Source organism: Oryzias latipes, chromosome 9, assembly GCF_002234675.1.
Source record: "Oryzias latipes chromosome 9, ASM223467v1".
Taxonomy (NCBI): domain Eukaryota; kingdom Metazoa; phylum Chordata; class Actinopteri; order Beloniformes; family Adrianichthyidae; genus Oryzias; species Oryzias latipes.
The window spans coordinates 26154481-26174943 of NC_019867.2; the positions used below are offsets into that span (position 1 = coordinate 26154481).

Below are 20463 nucleotides of genomic sequence, written 5' to 3' on the forward strand. Positions count from 1 at the left end.
TAAAAAGCTTTAAAAGCCGTGTTTCTTAAGTCTGCAATTGGTTATGACCTTTGCAGTTTTGGGGTATATCGTTCAGGGGTGAGACTGCACATTGATGTAGTCGTTGGCACACTCACCTCACAATGATGATTTGCCCTGGTTCAAATCCCGGCTGTGGAGTTGACATGTTCTCCTTGTGCATGTGTGGGTTCATAAGTTCAGGCTTTATTGGTTAACTAGTGATTCTAAATTGTCCATTAGTTGTGAAAGTGAGTGTGTGTGCTTATTTGGTCTTTGTGTTGCCCTGTGATGGACTGGCAAACAGTTCAAGGCTTAGTCTGCCTTTGCCCTTCAGCAGCTGGATAGGCTCCAGCAACTTCGTAACCCTAGGAACATAGTGGGTTTGGAAGATGGATTTCTGCTCTGTGCTTTCAACAATATTTGTCTTTCTATTGTATAAGATCTGCTGTTAGTTATAAGGGTGCATATCTGATGTCTTTCTTTCCTTTGCTGTTTTGTTTTCCAGTGCGTTCTCTATCTGTGGTCTCTCAAGATTAACCACCCCACGACTCTGTTCCTTCTGCGTGGGAACCACGAGTGCCGACATCTCACAGAGTACTTCACCTTCAAGCAGGAATGTAAGTGTAGTCCTTCACAGCCATATGAAGTCCAAGGACTCTAATGTGATTCTGCTCTCCTTTCACCTTGGTTCATTGTTTTTTTTTTTTGCCTCGCAGGCATCATCTGCCAGTTAGAATTGCTAATTTGTAATACACACATAGCCACATTCACTAGTTCTCCTCTCTTTATTAAATGTCTCTGGGACAAATGTAGAATTAAAATGCACAATAGGAAAATATTTAACTATCACTGTGGAGTGATACCTTACATGAAGAACTCTAGATTTCTACAAGTAGGACAACCTCCTAGAATGTGGGGCATTCAAGAAGTCCTGTCAGAAAATGTGGCAGCTCATCACCAGGAAAGTCTCCTTCTAACTGCCTCTTTGCTGTTCGAGTTGAAATGCTAGAGCAGGGGTCGGGAACCTATGGCTCGCGAGCCATATATGGCTCTTTTGATGGTCACATGTGGCTCGCAGACAAATCTTTAATTATACTTTTTTTTTCATTAGACCAGTCCTTCTCGGGCGCTGGGCGAAGCCAGATGCGCGCAGTAGTAGCGGTGCTTGGAGAGAAAACTATCAGTTTACTATTATCTATTATTTCACAGAGTTTGTACCACCCGGAAACCTGTGAATTGCCGTGCCTAAAACGGCGCGCTCCCGTCTCTGAGAAAGAGCGCGCAGTTGCGGGGACGGGATGTGTGAGGGAGAAGGGGGGGGGGGGGGGGGGGGGGGGCAGCAGGTGAATCGCGCAGGGATGGCAAAAACGTAAACCCCGCTGCCCGTCACTCACTGCAGCGTGAGTGTGTGTTTGGCTCCAGGTCTGCATGTGATCAGTCTGTCTCACATCTACAGAACATTCAGACCTAAGATCACGTTTAAAGTCTCAACGCCTGCATGAAGCAGAAACTCACCACGTATCAACCGGACAAGACCATCAGCAAAACTACCACGAATCATTTATTAGCAACAGCATAACGATGACTTATTGTACTTTAAAAGTGTTAAAATTACATCAAATGCACACATTCATTTGTATTTTTAGTTTTAAAAATATTGTCGCGGACTGAGTTTAACTTGGCTGTTGGGCCTCGTTAAAAGTTCTGGAGTTCATGGAACGCATCGATCAAGCAGTGATCTGATTGGCCCTTTGTTCTGTCGCTCAGCCTGTTGTTAGGGAGTTTGGACCAATGGGGTTCAGCTATGGGCCGAATAAGGGAAATGGGAGGGCTGGAGCAGGGGAATAAAAAGTTGAGAGAAGCGCTCTCGTCTCGTCTCGGCGGGCGAGAATAAGGAGTTGCTGAATTAATTGTACGGCGTTTGTTAGGGGTCTGCAGTAACCAGAACAAAGAACCTTAAAAGAGGTTAAGTCTCCGTGCCTCAGTGTGGGAAAGGGACGCTACATTATTGTATGGCTCTTTCAAAATTACATTTAAAAATATGTGGCGTTTATGGCTCTCTTGGTCAAAAAGGTTCCCGACCCCTGTGCTAGAGGCAGTAGAGCATCAGTCACACTGCTGATGCTTTTCAGACAGTTACACACACACACACACACACACACACACACACACACACACACAGGTTGCAGCGTGTGATGGAGTGTTTATGAATCCGTTCAAAAGTCTCTGCGTTGGCGAAGCAGGTGTAGAGGTGCTGGTGTGCAAACTCAGAAACAAAGACGCATTGACAATCAGACAAAGCAGGCTTGCTAGCTGCTTTCACTTGACACACTTGTACACTGCACCACCTGTGAGTTTTTCTGCGTAGAACCTGATCGAGTTGGATTTACAGATGCACTTATACAGTTTTTTCTGCATACCTTGTATCAGCTCTTCAGGGGATTTGGGATAAATTGCAGAGATCCCTCTGGCTCTTTTGTCTGAGGATTGTGATCATATTTGAAAGTTTTTCTCAAAGCACAGCCTACATAACACTGGTTATATACTATTTGGTTAGATTAAACCCTGGACAGGTTTTGTAAAAAACCTACCTTGTCAAGCCAACAGCTTGCAGCAGAGTTGATGATCTAAACTTGTATCCAACTTTTAATCTAGATGCTTTAGAAGTGTGTTTTTAGCAGTGAAGATCATTTCTAGTCAACAGTTGGGTGATGGGAGTTTTTGCATGGAAATAGAGGAAATAGACTTGAAAAGGAGTTCAGATGCCTGACAGCCTGGGGGAGTGAGCTGTCTCTGAGCCTGCTGGTCTTGGCCCAAAGACTGCAGTTTCTTACCAGACAGCAGCAGAGGACAGATGCTAAAGAATGGGGGGTAGATCACCTGCATTATATAGGCCTATACAGGCAAACTGAGTATGATAACGTCTGGAGGTAGGAAAGAGAAGTGCATAAATAGGATCCTCTCGGCTGCTCTCACTTTGCTCTGTGCGATTAAAGAACTTCCATGATCAGGATTTAGTAGAAGGTGACCACGATGGCAGATGGTGCTCTGGCTCTCAGCTCCTAAAGAAAGCAGAAATGTTGGGGGGGATGTCTTGTTTCAGTGATGTTCTTTTTGTTTAGGGGAGGACTAATGTGATTTGCACAGCCAGGAACTTGGTGCTCCTCCCCTTTCTTCCACAACAGCAACACTGTTGATCCTCAGAGGAGCACTAGTGTGTATTCTCCTACAGTCTACAACGTTTTCCTTTGTTCAGCACACGTTCAGAGAGATTGTTGTCAGTGGACCAGACAGCTCAGCTGACTTCTGTCGTTAGCTTCAACGCCCTCAATCAGAGTGCTACCAGACCAGAGACATTAAAGAGGAAGGTCACTACATTTACTCTAAGATATTAGTGGTTGATTCTGAAGATACATTTATAAAACTATTAGCCATGTAGAGATGTAACCTAAACATGTACTGTTCCAAGTCAAAAATGCAAGTGAAGCCAATTTTTTTGAAAATGTCTGTGGTATTACCGGACTTTTTTTTTAACTAAATGATATAAAAAGTCCAAAGCTTCAAATTATTATATTACTCTTGAAACATGTTTTGGCTTTTTTGCTCTTCAAGGCAAAAGCTGAGAAATATTCCTTTCTAAGCCTTAGATTTCCCTGCCAGTTAAGTCTTTTTTTGGTTTTGATTTGTAGCTTTTGCTATCAAAAACTTCACACGGTTATGTTGTGTAATGACTAAATCACAACCCAAAATAAATGATCTGATAATGACTTTCATTTACATCCATTCTGATCTGCCATTCATTTCATGGAGAACTCCAAGCTCTGCCTAAAAACACATTGGAGTCCTTATGTTGGCATTAAAACTTTACTAATCCTTGTTTTCTTTGTTTCTCACTCTTTTGATGCAGGTAAAATTAAATACTCTGAGCGGGTGTATGATGCCTGTATGGAAGCCTTTGACTGCCTGCCCCTTGCTGCTCTGCTTAACCAACAGTTCTTATGCGTACATGGAGGACTCTCACCTGAAATCAACTGCCTAGACGACATAAGGAAAGTAAGTCATCTGCCGTTTTGACTAAAAAAAGTAGATTTATAATTGTGGTCTAAGCTTGCTTCTGTTTTGTGTCTTTCAGTTAGACAGGTTTAAGGAGCCGCCTGCATTTGGGCCAATGTGTGACCTAATCTGGGCTGACCCTGGCGAGGACTACGGCAGTGAAAAGACTTCTGAACACTTCAACCATAACTCTGTCAGAGGTTGCTCTTACTTTTTCAGGTACTAGAAGAAAGTCGCAGGTCTTTATTGTAAATGTTAGTTTAAAAGAAAAAAGGATTTTAATGAAACAGCATACTTTTTAACCTTTCTGACACCATCATTTATGCTTCATACTAATCACTGTTAAAGTTTAAATTGAAAATAAATTGACATTCTTTCTTGATTCGTTTACAAATTTGATGTCTTACAAACGTTTTTCTCCTTTTACTTGCAGTTATGCTGCAGTCTGTGACTTTTTGGTAAATAATAACTTGCTATCAGTAATAAGAGCTCATGAAGCACAAGATGCAGGGTAAGTTTGATCTAAAATGTGTTTTTTAAGCTCGTCACAGTCTTCTAAATGCTCAGTAGACTTTGTTTTGTGATTGAACAGGTATCGGATGTATAGAAAGAGTCAGACCACTGGCTTTCCGTCACTAATCACAATCTTTTCAGCTCCCAATTATCTAGATGTCTACAACAATAAAGGTTTGTAGTTTATTTTCATATTTGTCCCAGCGTACTTTTGTTTTTGTTGTATCGATAATGGTCTCTTTTTGAGTTTCTGTTTTCTTATTCCTAGCTGCCGTATTAAAATATGAAAACAACGTGATGAACATCCGGCAGTTCAACTGCTCCCCTCACCCTTACTGGTTACCCAACTTTATGGATGTGTTCACGTGGTCTTTGCCTTTTGTTGGAGAAAAAGGTGTGTTTGTGGCTCATTTGCATTTGAAACGTAAAAATGACGTTGTCCTTCTATTGACCTACAAATGTTGCTGAAATTAAGCTTTTTTTAAATTCTTCCTTGCACAGTGACGGAAATGCTGGTGAATGTCCTGAATATTTGCTCTGATGACGAGCTCATGTCAGAAGGAGACGACCTTTATGAAGGTGATTTTAAAACCTGATCTGATGTTAGCTTAGATTTTATGTAACATAAAAAGGAAATCTTATATAAAACTAAAAATGCTGGTTGTTTTTGATTGTACACCGCAAAATCTGAGTCTTCAGAAAGTAAAAAGACCCTTGTTTCAAGAAAAACATGTCTTATCTTCTGTCTTGCAAGAAAAATAACCTTGCCAAGGAATTTTTATTAATAGTAAAATAATCTTAGTTTGAGAAAACTCGTCTTGGTGACGAGTAAATAAAAATTCTTGGTAAGAGCAATTTTTTTACTCCATTGGCAGATTATTTTTTTGGCTTTTTAAAGATAATATGCCAATGGGGTAAGAAGTTTGGACTACCAGGAAACCAGCAAACATTCAGTTTAAAACTACAACCAACAATCTACACTCAACTTTATGTAAAAAAGATCATTTGAAGTTGATTGAAGGTGCAGTTAAAAGCAAAAGATGACTTGATGCTTTAGATTTAACTTGAAATTCAATCATCTTGCACAGCAAAGTTACAAATTGAATTGTCATTTGAAAAAGTAGAGGAAGCTGATGTTGCCTCCTCTTTTTGTTGTGCTCCTCACATCTACAAAAGGTTTGTCTAGCAGAATAGGATTAGTTGATTCAGACATTCTCAGGGTTACGACTTGGATCTGAAGTTTCTTCAACCCATCATCCTCTTGCTTTACTGTGTGTTACTTTCAAAACATTTTCAAGTTTTCCTTTTCCATGACATAAGACGCCAGTTGTCTATTTGGGGGAAAAAATGACCTGTCTTAACCTGACCCATGTCGTTTTGCAGGAGGCACGTCAGCAATGCGGAAGGAGGTCATCCGAAACAAGATTCGTGCTGTTGGGAAGATGGCCCGGGTCTTCTCTGTCCTTAGGTCTGACCCTGATATGTTTTAGTCATGATGACACTCTAACTGGAAAAGTTCTCTTTTAGTCACTCTATGATTGTTGTGCATTTAATCTGAAGGGTTTGTTAACACTATTTTGTTATCAAATGTTTTAGATGTCATAAAATTCAAGCGGTTATGATAATTCATAATTATTATCTGTCCACCACCAGTCATGCAAAGATATTTCAGTTGAAAACTCCAACTGCGTCAAACGAATGCATAAATACATGATCTGTACTCACTGATCTACTTAGAGAAGCAGGGAGTAGTAGTTTGGAAGTACTTGGAACTGGAAGTCTGTCATTCAGTATTGAAGGATTTCAGACTCCTGACCTTAAATCATCAAGTGTCTGCGCTCCTCTTTGTTGAATGTAATCCGTTTTCTGTGTGTGTATTTACTGCTGATCAGGGAGGAAAGTGAAAGTGTGTTGACACTGAAAGGCCTGACCCCAACGGGAACTCTTCCAGTGGGAGTTTTGTCAGGGGGAAAGCAGACTTTGGAGAATGGTGAGTGTCTTAAACCGCCTCTGTCTTTCCTCCTCACATGTTGCTGTTTAACAACTGAAACACAAAGGGACAGCTTCTCTGTTTTTGTGATCAAGCCAGTATTATTTGTGAAAACAAAATGTTTTAGAAGTGGGAGAAACACTCGTAGGTGTGAAAAGATTCCGAATTCTTGCAGATAAGTCAACATTTTATCCTAAAATTAATGGTGTGATTGAAATGAGGGGATGAAACAGAGGAAATGAGGCATTAGAGAGCTGGCTTCAAGACCATGAAAAAGTAAAGAAAACTACAAACCTTTTGCATATACATTACTCTTTGGTGTGCACTTTAAAGCATTTGAGAATGGAGGTGTATGACTCACACATATACTTGTTCAGGCCACTAAAGAGACAATGTTTCTGTTAATTATTTCTAGATTCTGTCATCAACCCGGTACTCTAAAAACACAAGTCTAAATAAAAGTGCTTAGCTTGCTGAGCCAGCTCAGAACTGATGGAACATCAACAGAATCGTAGGAATTTTGGTTTAGCAGTTTAGCTCAGGTGGTAGAGCAGGTCATCCAACAACCGAAGGGTTGGTGGATCGATCCCCGCTCTCCCCAGCCAGCTGTTGCCCCCGAGCGCGGCTAGTCCACAGCTCCCCGCTCCCCCCAGGGGATGGGTCAAAATGCGGAGAAGAATTTCCCCATTGTTGGATAAATAAAGTATCAATTATTATTATTGTTATTGTTAGTAAAGCTAATTCTATTTTACGTAATAAGGAGCCACTCTGGGGAAAATGGTGTTTTTGGTGTTTAACATTTTTTTGTAGCGTTTTTCTGATGAGGACATCTATAAAGAAAATTAAATTAAATGCTTAAATCAGCATTTCTGAAATAGTATTTCTTTATTTAAATTGTTGTAAATCAGGAGCAGATGAAAAAAATGCTGTTTGAAAGAGAATTGATTTATGATGTAGAAAATACGCTGGGCGGGCCACAAGCAGCCTCCTGCTCTGCTCCATTCTGATTCATCCACTTGTAGACAACTAGATCCACGTAGGTTTTTGTTCTTCCTCGTCCCGAGCCGGCGTCTGGCTCATAACTGTACGACTGGATAGCATTACTATTGCTCGCCATTTTTGTTGCACCGGTAACGTTAGCTTGGGGTTGTGAGGGCCTTAAAACCAGGAGCCCGTGCTTCCTCCTTCATCAGTTAAGTGCGAGAGGTCCTGCAGCGCCATTCCAGTGTCGGGCACAGGGTGCCAGTCTGGCAGCAGCGTGATTTGAGTGTCGCTTCTTCCAGAAGAGGCCGGTTTCACCCACCAGTCACTCATTCATCCAGATGATAATTATTCTCCACAGGGATCTTCTTCAGCTTATCAGGAAATTTTCCTGCCGCTTCTGAGTCAACTGATGCCATTTCTCCGTTCAGGGGGACAAACTTTGATTTAAGCAATTTGGAACCGGTAGAATCAGCTCTTGGAGGCCACCCCCCCTTCCTCAGAAATTCCTGCAGCTCCTCCCTGGGATGCAAAAGTCTTATACAAGCGTCCTAAGTTATCAGAGCTTTTGTGATAAACCAGAGTAGTCACTGGACTGAAAAAAATTTGCCAATACATGAAACCGCGAATATTGAAATGTGAATAACACTATAGCCTAAAACTTGTTTTTTGCAAAAAGGAGTGATACTGAAATCCATCGGATTCCTTTTTCACTTTTAATATTTATAGTTGAGCAAAGACTAACGCCCCCATGTTTTTTGAAAGGTTTAACTTCAATAACCACATGCCCACCACAGGAAGCTCCCGCTCCACTTTGAGTCCCCCCCCCCCCCCCCCCCCCCCCCCCCCCTTCATTGGAGCAGGAAGTTTTCGGGACGGCGGGGAGGTCAGACTGTCACCTGGAAGTGGCTACTGACACTTTGATGTAAAGGCCAGCGCCTGGCCTCACCCGCTAGAAGGCCTGCTGGGAGCCACGCTTTGCCACACTGGAGGCTTACAAACGCTTCAGAGCAATCGAAGGAGAAACCACATGTTGTGACCTTTCAGAGAATGCCATTGCCAATGTCGGCTCCACTTGCCACAGTTTTCAGGTGGAAGTTCAAATAAAGGATGGGAAGGGATTGCGTTTTTTTATTTCATCTGTACTCGATTTTTTTCTTTAAAGCACAGCTGCAGCGTACAGAACTTCACCTAAACTGATGCTTAAATAAGATTTGCTCACTTTTTTAGTTCCTCCTTTTTTCTGGTGTGAGCATCACAACTTGGAACATTTACCTGCGGAAAACAGCAGAGTATGAAAATGTTCAGTTTCTCACGTGAAAGTACCACAGCATGAGTTCACGCCTCAAAGACTATAAACTTTGGCTAAATGAACCTGAGGTAGTCATTGAAAAGAGGGATCAGTGAGTAATGCCATCGTGGTCTGAAACACCCCTCTGGAATCATCAGTTTATATGAACTTTTGCTGAAACTGTTTTTTTCTCTCTCATCAGTTTTTGATAAACGTCTTAATTGTTTTATTGCAAGATTTCCATAAATTTTTTTAGCTTTTTTTATCTTTCATTAAGCAAACCAGTAAAATTTGCATAAAACATCTTTGTTTAATAAAGGCATTACTAAAGACATAAAAAACATTAACTTTGGTTTTGATTTAGTTTTTTACTCTTGACATAGATCTCAATCCTCTGGAAATCATCATTTCAAACCAAACAAAGAAAATAACTTTTATGCCGTCATGTAACTTTCCACTCCAGAGTATAAGATAGATGTGCAAAGGCCAGAAGAAAGAATTGTTTATCCTGTGAGGTAGATCACAGATGACAGATATTATTTAAGATTAAATCTGATGCACACTTGTGAAGAAGATCTTCTAGCTCCATGTTGGCTGGAACCTTGTTCTTGTGAAGAGGTCAGACTTTAACCCAGTAGAATCCACTAAATCAAAGAATTGACAGAAAATTTAAGTATTTTTGCGCATAAGTGCAATGAAAACACAGCTATTGATCGTATCAATTATGATACATTGGGCAATTTGGTGTGTTTAGCTTTCAACAATGTTAGTTTAAGATGTAAAGAAAATCAAAAGATTAGATATTATCTCCTTAAAGTTTGAAAATTAGCTGAACGTTTCCCGCCAAAAGTGTCTTAAATTTCATAGAAGCAGCCATTTTTAGATGAGCCGGAAAAGCCATGTGTGATACATGTGTATCAAATATGGTTGAAATGCTTATATGGGGTTAAAGTGGGTTATTGTTGCACATGGCGGTCAAGTTTCAGGCCTCAGTGCTCAGACAAATCTGCCCCTCTCAGCTCTCCTCATGTAAATCCTATTGACCTTTTAACACCAACATTATCTCAAATCTCTGAAAGGCGTCTTCCCCCCAACCCCTACACCCAACCTGTGTTTATGACACTTTACAGCTGCCATCAGCTCAACCTTCATGAGACGGCCGCCCTGTGATCTCCCATCTGTTTTTTATTCTTATCATTTAAAGGTTACAGTTTGATTTCACTGTTGATTAACTGTCTCTGGTTTTGCATTTGATAACTCCATTTTCCCCCCTCTTTCCTCGACTTATTAACAAAGCCACAATTGAGGCGGCTAAAGCAAAAGGTACGCACTGACCGTGAGGTCTAACATTCCTGTTTGTGTTTTGTGTGTGGTACCAACCTTGTAAACACATCATTACTCTTTAGAGTATTTAGTTTTTACTACCCCATTGTTGTGCAAGTGCTGATTATCCAGTCTCTTTAGATTCCTTTATTTTTCTAGCAGTCTTTTTGTTGCTGTTGCACACACTGTCAGTGTCTGTTGTGTCTGTTTCCTTTTCATTGGCAGGATCAGAGGAGTCACAACAAAAACTTAGTCTCAAAAAGTATGAGGAGACTTGATAAAATGTGAACTTAACCGTATTTCAAGTATTTTTAACTTGGGGTGCGTAGTAACAGAAAAAAAAAAGTTACTGCTGCAAAAGTGGAGTTAGGGGTTTAGAGGTTAGGTAGAGTATTTTCACTGTCTCATGTTAACACGAAAACCTCGGTTGTGGTCACATTGGCCCGTCTGCTAAGACCCGGTTAAGAGAAGATCAGGGACATCTCTGGATGGGATATTTTCAGGAGCTAATCCTGTTACACAGTTTGGCTGTTGCTACACAGTCTGCCCCCTTTTGGTTGACGGTGATGGTCAGTGGTTCAGGTGGACTGATGTACTAAAAACTGTTTAATCCTCTGTAACAAGAAAGATCCTAAAACAAAATTACTGCTGAGCCTTTCAGGAATAAATGTACACACATGCCAAACAGTAAAGTAGATGACTCCTAAGAAATACAACAATCGCATCATAAAAAATGCAAATCTTCTGATCAGTGGACTATAACAGCAGGAGGTTTTCAGCTGAGCTAGAGATCATTATAACATTCTATCACTGAGTTTTGACTCACCTTAGGTAACGTCTTTGTTTATCTCAGGACGTACTCTCCTAATCTTAAGATGAAATAATAAAACTGCAACCCACAATTTGGAAACTGTTTACTTAACACAATTAGTATGTTATATAAAATGTAAACAACAACAACATCCTATTGCCTTTATTTTTAAAATAATTCCTAAGCTTTATTTAATAATTCCAAAACAATATATGTGCTTTTATGTCCCTTCAGAGACTCAATTAGTTTCTTTTCTACTGTATTACAGGTTAAAGATGCAGGGACTCTTACTTATTAAAGCTGCATAATATCCAGCTAGCATAACACAACAGAAGAATGTTCATTTTTGTAATTTATTCTACTTACCGGTACTTGGCAATACTAACATCTGCTTTATCTGTACACCATATTCTGATGTACTACAAAATAAGTACTTGCACTCTTAAGCTACATTCACTGCAGGGCATATGCATTCAAGAATGCGCTTTATGCACCTTCGTGCCATGGTGTTCACACTTAGACTGTCGCTACCCAATACTAGCTCATGTCTGCCACCTACAGGCGGTGCGAGATGACAAAACACTATAAATCTCGTGAATCCAGGCTTTTTCCTTCGCAGCTCTATTCCAAGATATGAAAGACATTGTGTCAAATAATTTTTCCTGCATGATCAATTTTAAACTGGTTCGCACTTCCGTGAATTAAAAGGACGCCATTGGTCACCGATTGACCTGGTTTAACTTTTAATACCAATTCAATGGCCACACGTTTTGTACATGTAGCCTGAAAACAGTCATAAATACTTGAGTAGGGACGTGTGATAATGATAAGTTTTGAACGGGGAAGCCCGAAACATACGTTTACCCGTGTTTACATAGACCTTTCATTGGTAGTTGTTGCTTGAACGTGTTACAGAGGCTGGTGTGAACTTAGCATTATAAAAATTAGTGTACTTGTTGCTTTAACACTGAGTTCCACTGTACACAAGGCAGATTTCTTTTTAACAACAAACCTTTATGAACATTTCTAACCCCTTGACACTTGTAATTATTTCTAACTTTGAAATAAAAAATCCCTTCTTTTTTGCTTTCAAGTAGAAGCTAAATTAAAGTGATTTAGAGCCGGAGTAGTTTGATCCATTGTTGCATCAACTGGCCTTTAGGGGTTATTGGAGTCATTGTGGTCACACTCCAACTTCCTCTTAAGTAAAGCTTTATACTGTTGTGAATCACAGGTTAGTTGTTGTTGTTGCAGTTTTTCCAAAGAAATCCATCTGCTTTTGCATAGACATAAGATTGTAGCATTTGAGTTTTAGTTTTTTTCACAAACCCATTTAATAACATAATCAGATGACTTAAATTTCAAACATCATTATTGTTTCATGAACCCAAATTGTTTTAGAATGGAACCTCCACTCTTTGTTTCTGATAAAGTTTCGCTGTTAAAAATCTTTAAAAAAAAAAAAGTCTGCATGTCTTTCCTCACAGCTGCAACCCTGTTTAGTGACAACATGATCAGTGGATGGCAATAAAATGTGTCTTAGGTCCCAATACTTGCTTTGTCAGAATAGAGTCCAGATTTTTGCCTTTAATGTGTGTAAAGTGTGTCTCAGCAGTTCTTACAAGTCTGTTTTTCATTTGCACTTTTTTCTGTCTGGTTTCCTTGGGCGATTCGGGACGTTACCGTAAGTCTACAAACTGAGGTGTTTCATTGCTGAATTTGTCCCACAAGGGTTTAATGTTTAGCTGTGCATGTGCCGTGTTTTAGTGTCTGCTGTTCTATGCTAGTCAGTAACTATGTTTGATGTTTAGTCAATGGAAATTAATTTGAAAAATTGACTTTTAGGGTTTAAAGGGATCATTCAGTGGGATTTAAGTCTCATTTAAGGGTTTTTGGTTTATTTTTTCTTTGTTTTATTTATTCTCTTTCTTGTAGCTATTCAAGGCTTCTCTCCCACGAGGAAGATTCGCAACTTCGAGGAGGCACGGGGTCTGGACAGGATAAACGAGAGGATGCCACCACGCAAAGATGGCCAGCAGCCCGATGGCACAGCAATCAACACAAACGCCCCCAGCAAGAACGGCACTGACGGATAGACACAGGGCGCACCTCCCTCACCGGACTCAGCCCCTCACCGCGCCCGTTCCGTCTCCCCCACGCCCATCCGTTTCCTCTGCTGAAACTATCTGTCCGTCTTCTGTTAGCTCACAATCGGGCGGAGCAGCAGCTACTCTGGCAGATAAATGAAATAGAAGGTGCCCCAGAACGGGGATGCTTCGTCCCAGCTGTTCAAAAGAAGAAACTACGACTTACTGAATGATGAAACAGTCTGTGGAACATCCAGTCTTATTTATTAACCGTTGTGTACAATAGATAGAATGTTTAATAGCTATAAATCAATGATTGAAGATTTGTCAAAGCATAAAAATGTATACTGAAGTTTTATTTTAAAGATTTTAAAACTTGATGCAGAAAAAGTGCAGTAGCTCTTGGTATTAAGGGGATTTAGTCACTTTAAGTTTATTTTTAAATCTTCCTTAAAGTGATTTAAGGAAAAGTACAAATGCTGTATGTTGTACGGCTGAACAGTATCCTTCTGAATTTATTTTTATTTATTTTTTTGCTAAGGCCTTTAAGGATCTAGTGCAGTGCAGTGTTTTCATAATTTATATTAAAACAGGGAAATTGAAGATTGTGAGGAACGTAACGTTTAATACATTTATGATCATTATTACAACTGAACCTTTTATATTTAAAACTGCAATTTTAAGAAAGGCTGAGGTATTTTATGTTTGTTAGCACAACCACATGATGCAGAAAAACATTGAAGTATTTTGTTCTCTTCCAGTAGAAACAACAGACTGTATTTTGTATGTGTGGCTGATACATTTTAAGTGAAGGCTTAAGACTTTGTGTGCAATCCCAGTTAGTGTTGCTTTCTGACCTCTTCTGAGTACAACCTGTGCTCACCTGACGGCAGCTAGGATGTTCTCCAAGCTCGAAACCAAAAGAAGCAAAGGATTCATAAGAAGGGATTAATGCACATATATGGAGTATGATATTGTCATTTCTGGTGTGTACGGTTCATCCCAGCTGGAGGCGCTTCCTCTTCTGTTCCAGGACAGGCTAAGCAAAATGTTTTCATTTTGAGGATGATATTGGGGATTTTAAGGCACAAAAAACCCACAGAGGTTAAAAGTAAAGCATTTTTTAAAAGCTTGATATATTTACTGATTGTCTCTCAAAGCAGGGAGCTGCTGGCCAGACTGTCTGATGTTCATTATTGTTCAAAAACGTAATATTTTGAAACACTACAAAGATGGTGTGCGCTTTCAGGGCCTTCTTTTATCTCCGTTGATTCGTACCACATGCAGAACTTTTGACTCTGATAACAAGTGAAAGGACTGAAACGATGTCACGTTGGTGTTGCTGAACCCAGACACAATGGACTGAGTCACGCCGATCAGCAGAGACGATGCTTTTAAAGGGACCCGCTTCCGCTCTAGCAGCTGTCGGCTAAGGCCTTCCTGTGCTGCACTCAACTCACGCTTTTCTGACTCTTGAACTCCTGATCACAGAAGGATGCTGGACTTTAAAAGACAGAGACCATGATGAGCAGATGCTGTTCTGTCAACGGTCTGTCCTGTTCCAACACATTTATTCTTTTTTCACTTCCAACCCTTTAAGGCTTGCTTCTGCTAAATCCTACAACTTGGTCGGTGCTCTGACAAGACCAACTAAGTTTTTATGTCTGCAAAAGAAGGGAGATACAAGCCTGTTTGACTTTATATTCACTTGTTAAATTGCTCAATTTTCTTTGAGAAATGTTTGAAGAAACAAAAGCTGGTTTCCCCCATCCAACCTATAGGTGGAACATTTCTACGTGTGTCTCGGTGTGGACGGTAAACATAGAGGGGCGCCCGGAGACTTTTGGTCAAAAACATTCAGCTTCAGTAATCTTAAGGTTCTTCAAATCCCGAAAATGTTTTTATTGTTTTGTTGAATAGATTTCTGGTTGAGCTCTTTAAATATTGAATGTTTGGGTTTACAGTCATAACTGTGATGTTGGAATTTGTTTGAAACTGTAAGGCTTTATTGGATGAACCGTACAGCACACTGACTTCCTGTCAGCTCTTACACATATCTCGCAGAATGTAAAAAAGAAAAAAAGAATACAGACAATTGTTCATCTTTTGAGATCTTACAATAGCTGTAATAAAGGGTAAAACGCTGTTCTGTATTTGTCATGTGAGGCCATACGATCTTTAACATAGATGTATCACTTGAAATAGAATAAACCTAAATGCAGTGTTTTCCTGTGCTTGTCTTGTGAACATCAGATCACAGGAAGATAATTCTGGAAATGACGCTTAACCCTTGTGCTATCCTATGACCCCACCCTTACATCGACGTGTTCTCCCTACCATGACAAAGGTGGATAAAGGTGGAAAGATTTCATGTAATCCATGGACACCAGTGAAGATCATAAATCATTGAAGAAAGAAGGTTCAGCGCACTGCCTAGTGGGTCTAGATGACCCAACTCCCAATGTAAAAGTGCCTAGGATAGCACAAGGGCTAATCAAGCTGTCACCTGATTTAAAGACACCTGTTTGAACTAATCACCTGTAGAAAAGACACTTGTCCACAGAATCGGTCAGTCAGACTCCAAAATGTCCACCAGGAAAAGACTAAAGAGCATTCAGTGGATTTCAGACCTGAATGGACTACAAAATCATTCGCAACAAGCTTGGGGCTAAGATGCCAACTGTTGGTGCAACATGACAATCAATAGGGTCATGTTTCATAATCTATAGGTCTGGGGCTCCAAACCAGTTCTGACCTGGTGGGGTTTCCATAATCATGTGTACAGAGAGAAATTGGCCTAAAACAACACGGCAGGAGTTAGTTGATGATCTCAAAGTGGCTGGAAAATCCTGCAGTGCTGGCAACATGGCCCTCCGTCACACGATCAGGCCCCCCTGAAGTGTGGGTATAAAGAGAGATCGGGAGAAGGTGCTGTGCTCAGATGAGACCAACATGGAGCTTTTTGGCACCAACGTAACTCATTATGTTTGGAGGAAGAAATGCCGTCTATGACTCCAAGACCACCATCCCCACTGTTAAGCATGGAGGTGGAAACATTATGCCTTGTGGGTGTTTTTCTGCACAGGGCTACTTCATGAATGGGAGGATGGACAGAACCCTGTATCATCAAATCCAGAGTAAGAACCTCCTTCTCTCCACCAGGAGGCTCAAAATGGGTGCTGGATGGATTTTTAAACCCTTGTGCTATCTTGTGGAGTCAAGATGACCATTGACGTGTTCTCCCTACCATGACAAAGGTGGATAAAGGTGGAGAGGATTTCATGTAATCCATGGACACCAGTGAAGATGACAAATCATCGAAGAAAAAAGGTTCAGCGCACTGTCTGGTGGGTCTAGATGACCCAACTCCCAATGTTAAAGTGCCTAGGATAGCAGAAGGGCCAACAGGATCATGATCTTAGAAATATAGCCAGGAAAGGCTGAAGAAGCATATCAAGGTCATAGAGTGATCCAGCCAATCTTTGAACCTCAATCCTCTAGAACACTTTTATGGAGAGAGCTGAATCTCAGAGTTGCTAAGCAACAGCTACCAAATCTGAATGATTTAGAAGTCATTTTAAAGAAGACTGGAGTAAACATCCTCCTGATATGTGCAGAAACCTGCCCATCAACTATAAGAAACATCTGACATCTGCTGCTTATAAGCGTTTTGTCACAAAGTATTAAGTATTTCTACAACTACTTATTTTCCTCGGTGAAACACAAATACATTTATAGAAATTCTTTGAAGTGGATTTCTTGTTTTCTTAATGATTTTCTTAATGTTGTTGAAATTTACCTACCATTATCATATGTATTTTGCTCCAACTTAGTTTTCCAACCTCTTCGTGCAAACGAAGTGGTGATCATATCAGCTTTTGCAGTATGAAGTACTGTATAACACAGTTTTTTTTAACACAAGAGTTGTTCAGGTAAGTACCTGGTCGTTTGGTTCTCACTCAGGAACAAATTTCCTTTTGAAAGGAAAACACCAGTTCCTCCCGGAGTGTTTCTGAAATTGAAGTTCTGATAGCAGAGCAGTGCTGGGATGGTTTGTGTTGTCAAAAGACAAAGTAAACTTTATTGTCGATCTCTATAATGTTTTCACATACATAGGAATTGAAATTCTGTTTCTCTTTAAACTCCAGTCTAAACGGAGAATCTAACTTCATATTACAGAATAAAGTAGAATAAGACGAACAAATAGGGTGACTATAAGACATAGAGATTGTCCCCCTTATAATGGGAATCAAACTTTCTCTTGGTCAGTTCAGTGTCTTCCTGGGATTCCTTTTTCTATTTCAGAAACACGTTTGATAAGTTTATTGAGAATTCAAACTTGTTCCTGACTGTGAGTTGACTGCATGTGGCTGTAACCCTTGTGCTATCCTAGGCACTTTAACATTGGGAGTTGGGTCATCTAGACCCCACTAGACAGTGCTCTGAACCTTTTTACTTTTATCATCTCTTCATATTAGGTACAATAGGATTTTAATTACTGGTGATTTTAATTTGCATGTTGACAATCATGATGATATCTATGCCTGTGAGTTTTTAAATCTTCTAAACAGCATGGATTTTCAGCAGCATGTCACACAGCCAACTCACAACAGAGGACACACCCTGGACCTTGTCATTACCTATGGTCTGTCCACTGGGGTGTCCTCTGTTGTTGACTTGGCCATATCAGACCATTATTGTGTGTTTTTTACTGTCACCAGTGAAATCCAGCAGGAAGCCTCAGTGAGAACTGTGAGGAAACGGTATTTAACTCCTGAAGTGGCTGCAAGTTTTATTGATGTTTTTAAGCAAACTCCTGCTCAGATTTTACCTGCACCCTGTGATTTTATTGTTGATCATTTTAATAACAGACTTCAGTCTTCCATAGATGCAGTGGCTCCACTCAAAACAAAAACATTAAGAGCCACTCCTAAAATGCCATGGAAGACTGACGACATTAAGGGTCTGAAGCAGAACTGCAGGAGAGCAGAGAGGAAATACCGGAAGACAAATTTAATCATTCATAAAGACATTTTTAAAGAACAACTCAAAATCTACAATAACTCAGTCAAACGGGCCAGAACCTCCTATTTTTCAAAAATCATTTCAGAAAATAAAAACAACCCCAAATTTCTTTTTAAAACAATTGATATTTTAATAAACAAAGACTTCAACAAGTCCTCCATGCCATCATCTAATGCTGCATGTGAGGACTTTGCAGACCACTTCATGGGTAAAATCAATGCTATAAGATCAAACATGTCATCTATGCAGTACACGGATCTTAACAGACCACCAGCATTGTTTTTACCAGAAGAAACACTGGGGAGTTTTGTCCTGGTTGATGCAGAGATGCTTGGTCGAGTTGTATCCCAAGTAAACACTACAACCTGCCTTTTAGATCCCATTCCCACTTCACTTTTTAAAACATTTTATGGATTCTTTGAGTCAGAGCTTTTAAATATAGTAAACTGCTCTCTTCAGACGGGGGTCTTCCCCTCTGCCTGTAAGATGGCGGTGGTGAGGCCCCTTCTGAAGAAGAGTCAATTAGATCCAAAAAATCTGGATAACTATAGACCCGTATCCAACTTACCATTTTTAAGTAAAATAATAGAAAAAAGTGTCGCTACTCAACTGCATGAGTTTTTAAATGCCCAAAAAATTTTAGAAAAATATCAGTCTGGTTTTAGGAAAAGCCACAGCACAGAGACGGCTCTTTTAAAGATCGTTAATGATCTAAGATTAAACTACGACTCACAGAAACTTTCTGTTCTGGTGCTGCTGGATCTTAGTGCCGCTTTTGATACAGTAGATCACCAGATTTTATTAGACAGACTTAGGAGTCTAGTGGGCCTCTCTGGAAATGTTCTTAAGTGGTTTTACTCTTACCTGACAGATCGACACTTTTATGTAAGTATGGATACGTGCTCTTCAAGAATCCACAAAATAAGTTGTGGGGTTCCCCAAGGGTCGATTTTAGGGCCAATACTTTTTAATTTGTATATGTTGCCTCTTGGGGAGGTCATCAGGAGACACGGCGTTGACTTTCACAGCTATGCTGATGATACACAGCTTTACATCGCCGTGTCTCCTGATGACCTTGAACCTGTCAGCACTCTTTTAAACTGCATTTTAGATATAAAGTTGTGGATGGCAGAAAATTTCTTACAGCTCAACCAGGACAAAACTGAAGTTTTAATCATCGGTTCTGAAGACAAGAGAGAGATGATTTTACCACATCTTCATAATTTTAAACCTTCTCAATGTGTGAGAAACCTGGGCGTACTTTTTGACTCTGAGCTAAATTTTATCCCACACATTAAAAATGTCGTTAAGACAGGATTTTATCATCTCAAAAACATTGCCAGAGTCCGCCCGTTCCTCTCTCTTGCCAGCACAGAGGTACTAATGCATGCTTTTATTTTCAGTCGTTTAGATTATTGTAATGCCCTGCTCTCTGGTTTACCCAAAAAGTCTCTTTCAAACTTACAACTTCTACAGAACTCAGCGGCACGAGTTCTGACGAGGACCAGAGGGCGAGAACACATTACACCGGTTTTAAAATCGCTGCATTGGCTCCCTGTGCGTTTCAGGATTGATTTTAAGATTCTTTTAATGGTTTATAAATGTTTTTATGGTCTTGGGCCTTCTTATTTAAATGATATTCTTTTAAAATATGAGCCCTCGCGGACCCTGAGGTCCTCCGGTGCTGGCCTCTTAGTTGTTCCCAAGGTGAGGACCAAAACTTATGGTGAGGCTTCGTTCTGCCATTATGGTCCTCGCCTGTGGAACGGCCTTCCGGAGAGCCTCAGGGCCGCAGAGACTGTAGAGGTTTTTAAGAAGAGGCTCAAGACCCACCTTTTTAATTTAGCTTTTAGTTGATTTTAACTGCTAATTTATTCTATTAGTTTTAGTATAGGCTATTTTATGTATTTATTTTAATTTTACGCATCTTATTTTCAATTTTATGTTTTTAATTTTAGCATCTTATGATTTTAGCCCCAGTGTTTCTTGAGGGGGTCTTTTCCTCCAGGGATGCCGGCTTGGTCAGCGGTTGTTGCTGCAGTTGTTGCCCTTGCTGGGGCGGCTGGGGTCTAATTTTACAGCTTTTGGCTGTGAGGGGGACCCCGGTGTTGTCCCGGTCTGGGTGGGCACTGTGGCGATGTTCCGGTGGCCGGGCTGGCTCCTGGTATGAAAGGATTCCCAGATACTGTTTCCTCACAGCAGAGCCAAGCCATACTTGTTTGTTTGTTTGTTTATTTATTTATTTATTTATTTATTTATTCTTTTACAGTTACATAGTCATATTTCATTGTACGTGGGAGCCATGGGTCATGTGGTTTAATGGAGGGGAGTGGGAAGGGTGAAGGGTGGGTTGGGGTTTTTATTGTAATGTTGTGTGTTTACTGTTTTT

At 40.3% G+C, this 20463-nt stretch overlaps 1 protein-coding gene across 3 annotated transcripts in view; it reads left to right on the forward strand.

Moving 5' to 3' along the window:
• The window catches only part of LOC101172250 (serine/threonine-protein phosphatase 2B catalytic subunit gamma isoform), a 29057-nt gene extending 13782 nt beyond the window's left edge, over nt 1-15275 (forward strand). The window contains exons 4-14 of one of the 3 annotated variants that reach the window (XM_011479569.3): nt 506-617; nt 3908-4053; nt 4133-4272; nt 4487-4564; nt 4646-4740; nt 4835-4960; nt 5068-5145; nt 5950-6034; nt 6459-6556; nt 10125-10151; nt 12898-15275. In XM_011479569.3, coding sequence (XP_011477871.2) covers nt 506-617; nt 3908-4053; nt 4133-4272; nt 4487-4564; nt 4646-4740; nt 4835-4960; nt 5068-5145; nt 5950-6034; nt 6459-6556; nt 10125-10151; nt 12898-13058 — 1146 coding nt within the window. In that variant the 3' untranslated portion in view covers nt 13059-15275. The remainder of the gene's footprint in view (nt 1-505; nt 618-3907; nt 4054-4132; nt 4273-4486; nt 4565-4645; nt 4741-4834; nt 4961-5067; nt 5146-5949; nt 6035-6458; nt 6557-10124; nt 10152-12897) is intronic. The other 2 variants (XM_011479570.3, XM_011479571.3) reach the window with 2 other exon arrangements.
• The last annotated feature ends 5188 nt before the right edge of the window (nt 15276-20463 follow it).